Source organism: Diaphorina citri, unplaced genomic scaffold (genome assembly GCF_000475195.1).
Source record: "Diaphorina citri unplaced genomic scaffold, Diaci psyllid genome assembly version 1.1 scaffold26850, whole genome shotgun sequence".
Lineage (NCBI taxonomy): Eukaryota > Metazoa > Arthropoda > Insecta > Hemiptera > Psyllidae > Diaphorina > Diaphorina citri.
Window position 1 is genome coordinate 19002 of NW_007404188.1, and position 11624 is coordinate 30625.

Below are 11624 nucleotides of genomic sequence, written 5' to 3' on the forward strand. Positions count from 1 at the left end.
AAAAAAAAAGACACCGTGAGGCTGGTGACTTTTTTAGTTGTTGTGTCGGAGAGCACAAAAAGAGTACGTTAACACCTAAACACCGCTTGTAAAACTAAAAAAAAAATGTGTAAAATTTAAATTTGCACGGAATTGTCATTGAAGTATTTGAAGTTGAGAAACGTCCAGCGTGGATAAAACTGGGATTGGTGATTCTCATGATTTTTTTTTATTATCTCAGAAAAAACTATGAAAATTAAAAAAAATATTGAGACTATAACGAAGAAAATGCGTTCACTAGATCGTGAGATACAGCTCTTGGAACATGAGAGTCTCAAGCACGCCGATATCATACGTAGCGACAACACTGTACTCCCGTGATGATGTCATCTACCAATATCGTACGACGCGCTGTGGGCTTATTACCATAGGGATTTGGGTTAGGGGCTCAAATAGATCGAATAGGTATCTATCTACGCATTTTGTTATCACTATTTTTCAATATCAGCTTAGGTACTTATACCTATTTTCAAATTTAGATATTTTCATTCCATTTTTTTATCATGCACTTATTCAAGTAGTTACTTTTTCGTACATGTACATTTTTTTTAAGGGGTTTGACAGAGTGAACTGTAACTGCTATGGTCTTATCGTCCCGAATTCGAAGAGAGAAGGAAGACAGGATAGGAGAAAGCCAGCCGTTCCGAGAACGAACATTATCTCATCAGGATAAAATCCGCCCTGGGCGGGAATCGAACCCGCGGCCTAGCGCTTACAAGGCAGACGCACTACCAACTAAGCTAAGTAGGCTGGCACATTTATTTCGATCGAGAAGAATAATATGATCTCCACATACCAAACATCCCTACTCAAAGTTCCACTTTATGTAAACACTACCTACGTAGGTACTAGGTACCTACCTATGTAGGTACCTGCCTATGTAGGTACCTGCCTATGTAGGTACCTATCTATACCTACCTATGTAGGTACCTACCTATATGCTTATTTATACTGCTCGCATAGGACTGATAAGTCCCTTTACTCCAGCAGTAGGCTACTACTATTATTGTGGATTGTGTCTCTTCTCGCCCATCTGATGAGAGGCATACTACGGGATGGGCATGCTACGACACAGGCCACATGCGTCTAATGTAGCAGTTCTTTCATTGCTACGAAATAAAAACGGCGGTGGAACACTCATCTTAAAAAAAAAAATCATTTCTACTTACCAAAACTCATGAATACTCCAGCTCGCAGAGGTCTATAGTTGGGCGCACTGAACTGTTTGGTCAGAGATACTATGATAGAGGCTGCTCCCAGTATGACTACAGATGTCAGATAGATCACCTTAGATAGGAGTAGTCCAGCACTGAACTGTTTGGTCAGAGATACTATGATAGAGGCTGCTCCCAGTATGACTACAGATGTCAGATAGATCACCTTAGAGAGGAAACTACAGTAGAACCCATAGTATAACCAAGGAACAAATGAGCCCATGATAAGCAGTGCTATACCACAGTAGTCCAGCCTGAAATGAAAACATGACAATGTTAATAATAACTACACTAGAACCCATAGTATAACCAAGGAACAAATGAGCCCATGATAAGCAATGCTATACCACAGTAGTCCAGTCTGAAATGAAAACATGACAATGTTAATAATAACTACAGAGAGTGCAGTGTATGGAACGCAAAGGATAAGCCCAGACACACAATAGCTCCCAGGAAGAAGGCAGCAAACACTAGCTTCTCCTTCAGTTCAATGTCTACCCTACCCTGTACGTGAAATAGAACTTACTTGCTGAATAGTCTGCCCACATGTTCCGAGTGAGAGTGCAGTGTATGGAACGCAAAGGATAAGCCCAGACACACAATAGCTCCCAGGAAGAAGGCAGCAAACACTAGCTTCTCCTTCAGTTCAATGTCTACCCTACCCTGTACGTGAAATAGAACTTACTTGCTGAATAGTCTGCCCACATGTTCCGAGTGAGAGTGCAGTGTATGGAACGCAAAGGATAAGCCCAGACACACAATAGCTCCCAGGAAGAAGGCAGCAAACACTAGCTTCTCCTTCAGTTCAATGTCTACCCTACCCTGTACGTGAAATAGAACTTACTTGCTGAATAGTCTGCCCACATGTTCCGAGTGAGAGTGCAGTGTATGGAACGCAAAGGATAAGCCCAGACACACAATAGCTCCCAGGAAGAAGGCAGCAAACACTAGCTTCTCCTTCAGTTCAATGTCTACCCTACCCTGTACGTGAAATAGAACTTACTTGCTGAATAGTCTGCCCACATGTTCCGAGTGAGAGTGCAGTGTATGGAACGCAAAGGATAAGCCCAGACACACAATAGCTCCCAGGAAGAAGGCAGCAAACACTAGCTTCTCCTTCAGTTCAATGTCTACCCTACCCTGTACGTGAAATAGAACTTACTTGCTGAATAGTCTGCCCACATGTTCCGAGTGAGAGTGCAGTGTATGGAACGCAAAGGATAAGCCCAGACACACAATAGCTCCCAGGAAGAAGGCAGCAAACACTAGCTTCTCCTTCAGTTCAATGTCTACCCTACCCTGTACGTGAAATAGAACTTACTTGCTGAATAGTCTGCCCACATGTTCCGAGTGAGAGTGCAGTGTATGGAACGCAAAGGATAAGCCCAGACACACAATAGCTCCCAGGAAGAAGGCAGCAAACACTAGCTTCTCCTTCAGTTCAATGTCTACCCTACCCTGTACGTGAAATAGAACTTACTTGCTGAATAGTCTGCCCACATGTTCCGAGTGAGAGTGCAGTGTATGGAACGCAAAGGATAAGCCCAGACACACAATAGCTCCCAGGAAGAAGGCAGCAAACACTAGCTTCTCCTTCAGTTCAATGTCTACCCTACCCTGTACGTGAAATAGAACTTACTTGCTGAATAGTCTGCCCACATGTTCCGAGTGAGAGTGCAGTGTATGGAACGCAAAGGATAAGCCCAGACACACAATAGCTCCCAGGAAGAAGGCAGCAAACACTAGCTTCTCCTTCAGTTCAATGTCTACCCTACCCTGTACGTGAAATAGAACTTACTTGCTGAATAGTCTGCCCACATGTTCCGAGTGAGAGTGCAGTGTATGGAACGCAAAGGATAAGCCCAGACACACAATAGCTCCCAGGAAGAAGGCAGCAAACACTAGCTTCTCCTTCAGTTCAATGTCTACCCTACCCTGTACGTGAAATAGAACTTACTTGCTGAATAGTCTGCCCACATGTTCCGAGTGAGAGTGCAGTGTATGGAACGCAAAGGATAAGCCCAGACACACAATAGCTCCCAGGAAGAAGGCAGCAAACACTAGCTTCTCCTTCAGTTCAATGTCTACCCTACCCTGTACGTGAAATAGAACTTACTTGCTGAATAGTCTGCCCACATGTTCCGAGTGAGAGTGCAGTGTATGGAACGCAAAGGATAAGCCCAGACACACAATAGCTCCCAGGAAGAAGGCAGCAAACACTAGCTTCTCCTTCAGTTCAATGTCTACCCTACCCTGTACGTGAAATAGAACTTACTTGCTGAATAGTCTGCCCACATGTTCCGAGTGAGAGTGCAGTGTATGGAACGCAAAGGATAAGCCCAGACACACAATAGCTCCCAGGAAGAAGGCAGCAAACACTAGCTTCTCCTTCAGTTCAATGTCTACCCTACCCTGTACGTGAAATAGAACTTACTTGCTGAATAGTCTGCCCACATGTTCCGAGTGAGAGTGCAGTGTATGGAACGCAAAGGATAAGCCCAGACACACAATAGCTCCCAGGAAGAAGGCAGCAAACACTAGCTTCTCCTTCAGTTCAATGTCTACCCTACCCTGTACGTGAAATAGAACTTACTTGCTGAATAGTCTGCCCACATGTTCCGAGTGAGAGTGCAGTGTATGGAACGCAAAGGATAAGCCCAGACACACAATAGCTCCCAGGAAGAAGGCAGCAAACACTAGCTTCTCCTTCAGTTCAATGTCTACCCTACCCTGTACGTGAAATAGAACTTACTTGCTGAATAGTCTGCCCACATGTTCCGAGTGAGAGTGCAGTGTATGGAACGCAAAGGATAAGCCCAGACACACAATAGCTCCCAGGAAGAAGGCAGCAAACACTAGCTTCTCCTTCAGTTCAATGTCTACCCTACCCTGTACGTGAAATAGAACTTACTTGCTGAATAGTCTGCCCACATGTTCCGAGTGAGAGTGCAGTGTATGGAACGCAAAGGATAAGCCCAGACACACAATAGCTCCCAGGAAGAAGGCAGCAAACACTAGCTTCTCCTTCAGTTCAATGTCTACCCTACCCTGTACGTGAAATAGAACTTACTTGCTGAATAGTCTGCCCACATGTTCCGAGTGAGAGTGCAGTGTATGGAACGCAAAGGATAAGCCCAGACACACAATAGCTCCCAGGAAGAAGGCAGCAAACACTAGCTTCTCCTTCAGTTCAATGTCTACCCTACCCTGTACGTGAAATAGAACTTACTTGCTGAATAGTCTGCCCACATGTTCCGAGTGAGAGTGCAGTGTATGGAACGCAAAGGATAAGCCCAGACACACAATAGCTCCCAGGAAGAAGGCAGCAAACACTAGCTTCTCCTTCAGTTCAATGTCTACCCTACCCTGTACGTGAAATAGAACTTACTTGCTGAATAGTCTGCCCACATGTTCCGAGTGAGAGTGCAGTGTATGGAACGCAAAGGATAAGCCCAGACACACAATAGCTCCCAGGAAGAAGGCAGCAAACACTAGCTTCTCCTTCAGTTCAATGTCTACCCTACCCTGTACGTGAAATAGAACTTACTTGCTGAATAGTCTGCCCACATGTTCCGAGTGAGAGTGCAGTGTATGGAACGCAAAGGATAAGCCCAGACACACAATAGCTCCCAGGAAGAAGGCAGCAAACACTAGCTTCTCCTTCAGTTCAATGTCTACCCTACCCTGTACGTGAAATAGAACTTACTTGCTGAATAGTCTGCCCACATGTTCCGAGTGAGAGTGCAGTGTATGGAACGCAAAGGATAAGCCCAGACACACAATAGCTCCCAGGAAGAAGGCAGCAAACACTAGCTTCTCCTTCAGTTCAATGTCTACCCTACCCTGTACGTGAAATAGAACTTACTTGCTGAATAGTCTGCCCACATGTTCCGAGTGAGAGTGCAGTGTATGGAACGCAAAGGATAAGCCCAGACACACAATAGCTCCCAGGAAGAAGGCAGCAAACACTAGCTTCTCCTTCAGTTCAATGTCTACCCTACCCTGTACGTGAAATAGAACTTACTTGCTGAATAGTCTGCCCACATGTTCCGAGTGAGAGTGCAGTGTATGGAACGCAAAGGATAAGCCCAGACACACAATAGCTCCCAGGAAGAAGGCAGCAAACACTAGCTTCTCCTTCAGTTCAATGTCTACCCTACCCTGTACGTGAAATAGAACTTACTTGCTGAATAGTCTGCCCACATGTTCCGAGTGAGAGTGCAGTGTATGGAACGCAAAGGATAAGCCCAGACACACAATAGCTCCCAGGAAGAAGGCAGCAAACACTAGCTTCTCCTTCAGTTCAATGTCTACCCTACCCTGTACGTGAAATAGAACTTACTTGCTGAATAGTCTGCCCACATGTTCCGAGTGAGAGTGCAGTGTATGGAACGCAAAGGATAAGCCCAGACACACAATAGCTCCCAGGAAGAAGGCAGCAAACACTAGCTTCTCCTTCAGTTCAATGTCTACCCTACCCTGTACGTGAAATAGAACTTACTTGCTGAATAGTCTGCCCACATGTTCCGAGTGAGAGTGCAGTGTATGGAACGCAAAGGATAAGCCCAGACACACAATAGCTCCCAGGAAGAAGGCAGCAAACACTAGCTTCTCCTTCAGTTCAATGTCTACCCTACCCTGTACGTGAAATAGAACTTACTTGCTGAATAGTCTGCCCACATGTTCCGAGTGAGAGTGCAGTGTATGGAACGCAAAGGATAAGCCCAGACACACAATAGCTCCCAGGAAGAAGGCAGCAAACACTAGCTTCTCCTTCAGTTCAATGTCTACCCTACCCTGTACGTGAAATAGAACTTACTTGCTGAATAGTCTGCCCACATGTTCCGAGTGAGAGTGCAGTGTATGGAACGCAAAGGATAAGCCCAGACACACAATAGCTCCCAGGAAGAAGGCAGCAAACACTAGCTTCTCCTTCAGTTCAATGTCTACCCTACCCTGTACGTGAAATAGAACTTACTTGCTGAATAGTCTGCCCACATGTTCCGAGTGAGAGTGCAGTGTATGGAACGCAAAGGATAAGCCCAGACACACAATAGCTCCCAGGAAGAAGGCAGCAAACACTAGCTTCTCCTTCAGTTCAATGTCTACCCTACCCTGTACGTGAAATAGAACTTACTTGCTGAATAGTCTGCCCACATGTTCCGAGTGAGAGTGCAGTGTATGGAACGCAAAGGATAAGCCCAGACACACAATAGCTCCCAGGAAGAAGGCAGCAAACACTAGCTTCTCCTTCAGTTCAATGTCTACCCTACCCTGTACGTGAAATAGAACTTACTTGCTGAATAGTCTGCCCACATGTTCCGAGTGAGAGTGCAGTGTATGGAACGCAAAGGATAAGCCCAGACACACAATAGCTCCCAGGAAGAAGGCAGCAAACACTAGCTTCTCCTTCAGTTCAATGTCTACCCTACCCTGTACGTGAAATAGAACTTACTTGCTGAATAGTCTGCCCACATGTTCCGAGTGAGAGTGCAGTGTATGGAACGCAAAGGATAAGCCCAGACACACAATAGCTCCCAGGAAGAAGGCAGCAAACACTAGCTTCTCCTTCAGTTCAATGTCTACCCTACCCTGTACGTGAAATAGAACTTACTTGCTGAATAGTCTGCCCACATGTTCCGAGTGAGAGTGCAGTGTATGGAACGCAAAGGATAAGCCCAGACACACAATAGCTCCCAGGAAGAAGGCAGCAAACACTAGCTTCTCCTTCAGTTCAATGTCTACCCTACCCTGTACGTGAAATAGAACTTACTTGCTGAATAGTCTGCCCACATGTTCCGAGTGAGAGTGCAGTGTATGGAACGCAAAGGATAAGCCCAGACACACAATAGCTCCCAGGAAGAAGGCAGCAAACACTAGCTTCTCCTTCAGTTCAATGTCTACCCTACCCTGTACGTGAAATAGAACTTACTTGCTGAATAGTCTGCCCACATGTTCCGAGTGAGAGTGCAGTGTATGGAACGCAAAGGATAAGCCCAGACACACAATAGCTCCCAGGAAGAAGGCAGCAAACACTAGCTTCTCCTTCAGTTCAATGTCTACCCTACCCTGTACGTGAAATAGAACTTACTTGCTGAATAGTCTGCCCACATGTTCCGAGTGAGAGTGCAGTGTATGGAACGCAAAGGATAAGCCCAGACACACAATAGCTCCCAGGAAGAAGGCAGCAAACACTAGCTTCTCCTTCAGTTCAATGTCTACCCTACCCTGTACGTGAAATAGAACTTACTTGCTGAATAGTCTGCCCACATGTTCCGAGTGAGAGTGCAGTGTATGGAACGCAAAGGATAAGCCCAGACACACAATAGCTCCCAGGAAGAAGGCAGCAAACACTAGCTTCTCCTTCAGTTCAATGTCTACCCTACCCTGTACGTGAAATAGAACTTACTTGCTGAATAGTCTGCCCACATGTTCCGAGTGAGAGTGCAGTGTATGGAACGCAAAGGATAAGCCCAGACACACAATAGCTCCCAGGAAGAAGGCAGCAAACACTAGCTTCTCCTTCAGTTCAATGTCTACCCTACCCTGTACGTGAAATAGAACTTACTTGCTGAATAGTCTGCCCACATGTTCCGAGTGAGAGTGCAGTGTATGGAACGCAAAGGATAAGCCCAGACACACAATAGCTCCCAGGAAGAAGGCAGCAAACACTAGCTTCTCCTTCAGTTCAATGTCTACCCTACCCTGTACGTGAAATAGAACTTACTTGCTGAATAGTCTGCCCACATGTTCCGAGTGAGAGTGCAGTGTATGGAACGCAAAGGATAAGCCCAGACACACAATAGCTCCCAGGAAGAAGGCAGCAAACACTAGCTTCTCCTTCAGTTCAATGTCTACCCTACCCTGTACGTGAAATAGAACTTACTTGCTGAATAGTCTGCCCACATGTTCCGAGTGAGAGTGCAGTGTATGGAACGCAAAGGATAAGCCCAGACACACAATAGCTCCCAGGAAGAAGGCAGCAAACACTAGCTTCTCCTTCAGTTCAATGTCTACCCTACCCTGTACGTGAAATAGAACTTACTTGCTGAATAGTCTGCCCACATGTTCCGAGTGAGAGTGCAGTGTATGGAACGCAAAGGATAAGCCCAGACACACAATAGCTCCCAGGAAGAAGGCAGCAAACACTAGCTTCTCCTTCAGTTCAATGTCTACCCTACCCTGTACGTGAAATAGAACTTACTTGCTGAATAGTCTGCCCACATGTTCCGAGTGAGAGTGCAGTGTATGGAACGCAAAGGATAAGCCCAGACACACAATAGCTCCCAGGAAGAAGGCAGCAAACACTAGCTTCTCCTTCAGTTCAATGTCTACCCTACCCTGTACGTGAAATAGAACTTACTTGCTGAATAGTCTGCCCACATGTTCCGAGTGAGAGTGCAGTGTATGGAACGCAAAGGATAAGCCCAGACACACAATAGCTCCCAGGAAGAAGGCAGCAAACACTAGCTTCTCCTTCAGTTCAATGTCTACCCTACCCTGTACGTGAAATAGAACTTACTTGCTGAATAGTCTGCCCACATGTTCCGAGTGAGAGTGCAGTGTATGGAACGCAAAGGATAAGCCCAGACACACAATAGCTCCCAGGAAGAAGGCAGCAAACACTAGCTTCTCCTTCAGTTCAATGTCTACCCTACCCTGTACGTGAAATAGAACTTACTTGCTGAATAGTCTGCCCACATGTTCCGAGTGAGAGTGCAGTGTATGGAACGCAAAGGATAAGCCCAGACACACAATAGCTCCCAGGAAGAAGGCAGCAAACACTAGCTTCTCCTTCAGTTCAATGTCTACCCTACCCTGTACGTGAAATAGAACTTACTTGCTGAATAGTCTGCCCACATGTTCCGAGTGAGAGTGCAGTGTATGGAACGCAAAGGATAAGCCCAGACACACAATAGCTCCCAGGAAGAAGGCAGCAAACACTAGCTTCTCCTTCAGTTCAATGTCTACCCTACCCTGTACGTGAAATAGAACTTACTTGCTGAATAGTCTGCCCACATGTTCCGAGTGAGAGTGCAGTGTATGGAACGCAAAGGATAAGCCCAGACACACAATAGCTCCCAGGAAGAAGGCAGCAAACACTAGCTTCTCCTTCAGTTCAATGTCTACCCTACCCTGTACGTGAAATAGAACTTACTTGCTGAATAGTCTGCCCACATGTTCCGAGTGAGAGTGCAGTGTATGGAACGCAAAGGATAAGCCCAGACACACAATAGCTCCCAGGAAGAAGGCAGCAAACACTAGCTTCTCCTTCAGTTCAATGTCTACCCTACCCTGTACGTGAAATAGAACTTACTTGCTGAATAGTCTGCCCACATGTTCCGAGTGAGAGTGCAGTGTATGGAACGCAAAGGATAAGCCCAGACACACAATAGCTCCCAGGAAGAAGGCAGCAAACACTAGCTTCTCCTTCAGTTCAATGTCTACCCTACCCTGTACGTGAAATAGAACTTACTTGCTGAATAGTCTGCCCACATGTTCCGAGTGAGAGTGCAGTGTATGGAACGCAAAGGATAAGCCCAGACACACAATAGCTCCCAGGAAGAAGGCAGCAAACACTAGCTTCTCCTTCAGTTCAATGTCTACCCTACCCTGTACGTGAAATAGAACTTACTTGCTGAATAGTCTGCCCACATGTTCCGAGTGAGAGTGCAGTGTATGGAACGCAAAGGATAAGCCCAGACACACAATAGCTCCCAGGAAGAAGGCAGCAAACACTAGCTTCTCCTTCAGTTCAATGTCTACCCTACCCTGTACGTGAAATAGAACTTACTTGCTGAATAGTCTGCCCACATGTTCCGAGTGAGAGTGCAGTGTATGGAACGCAAAGGATAAGCCCAGACACACAATAGCTCCCAGGAAGAAGGCAGCAAACACTAGCTTCTCCTTCAGTTCAATGTCTACCCTACCCTGTACGTGAAATAGAACTTACTTGCTGAATAGTCTGCCCACATGTTCCGAGTGAGAGTGCAGTGTATGGAACGCAAAGGATAAGCCCAGACACACAATAGCTCCCAGGAAGAAGGCAGCAAACACTAGCTTCTCCTTCAGTTCAATGTCTACCCTACCCTGTACGTGAAATAGAACTTACTTGCTGAATAGTCTGCCCACATGTTCCGAGTGAGAGTGCAGTGTATGGAACGCAAAGGATAAGCCCAGACACACAATAGCTCCCAGGAAGAAGGCAGCAAACACTAGCTTCTCCTTCAGTTCAATGTCTACCCTACCCTGTACGTGAAATAGAACTTACTTGCTGAATAGTCTGCCCACATGTTCCGAGTGAGAGTGCAGTGTATGGAACGCAAAGGATAAGCCCAGACACACAATAGCTCCCAGGAAGAAGGCAGCAAACACTAGCTTCTCCTTCAGTTCAATGTCTACCCTACCCTGTACGTGAAATAGAACTTACTTGCTGAATAGTCTGCCCACATGTTCCGAGTGAGAGTGCAGTGTATGGAACGCAAAGGATAAGCCCAGACACACAATAGCTCCCAGGAAGAAGGCAGCAAACACTAGCTTCTCCTTCAGTTCAATGTCTACCCTACCCTGTACGTGAAATAGAACTTACTTGCTGAATAGTCTGCCCACATGTTCCGAGTGAGAGTGCAGTGTATGGAACGCAAAGGATAAGCCCAGACACACAATAGCTCCCAGGAAGAAGGCAGCAAACACTAGCTTCTCCTTCAGTTCAATGTCTACCCTACCCTGTACGTGAAATAGAACTTACTTGCTGAATAGTCTGCCCACATGTTCCGAGTGAGAGTGCAGTGTATGGAACGCAAAGGATAAGCCCAGACACACAATAGCTCCCAGGAAGAAGGCAGCAAACACTAGCTTCTCCTTCAGTTCAATGTCTACCCTACCCTGTACGTGAAATAGAACTTACTTGCTGAATAGTCTGCCCACATGTTCCGAGTGAGAGTGCAGTGTATGGAACGCAAAGGATAAGCCCAGACACACAATAGCTCCCAGGAAGAAGGCAGCAAACACTAGCTTCTCCTTCAGTTCAATGTCTACACTACACTGTACGTGAAATAGAACTTACTTGCTGAATAGTCTGCCCACATGTTCCGAGTGACAGTGCAGTGTATGGAACGCAAAGGACAAGCCCAGACACACAATAGCTCCCAGGAAGAAAGCAGCAAACACTAGCTTCTCCTTAAGTTCAATGTCTACACTGTACGTGAAATAGATCGAGATCCCGATGAATGCAATGCAACCTGGTGACAAAAATCAGAATCATAAATTGATCAGTTGGGGGTTGAGTGGATTGGAAATAGATCAGTTGCGCTTACTTGGGTGATGTTTCAAAGTCATAGAGCAGGAAAAATGAGGACCAACGGAATTTTT

General features: G+C 46.0%; 1 protein-coding gene across 1 annotated transcript in view; it reads right to left on the reverse strand.

The window, feature by feature from the left end:
- The window catches only part of LOC103523564 (adiponectin receptor protein), a gene marked incomplete at its 5' end in the record, with an annotated part of 21348 nt that extends 9854 nt beyond the window's left edge, over nucleotides 1-11494 (reverse strand). Inside the window, 3 exon segments of the mRNA XM_008488598.3 lie at nucleotides 1209-1326; nucleotides 1420-1507; nucleotides 11320-11494. Of these exon segments, the coding sequence (XP_008486820.2) occupies nucleotides 1209-1326; nucleotides 1420-1507; nucleotides 11320-11494 (381 nt within the window).
- Nucleotides 11495-11624: the final 130 nt, after the last annotated feature.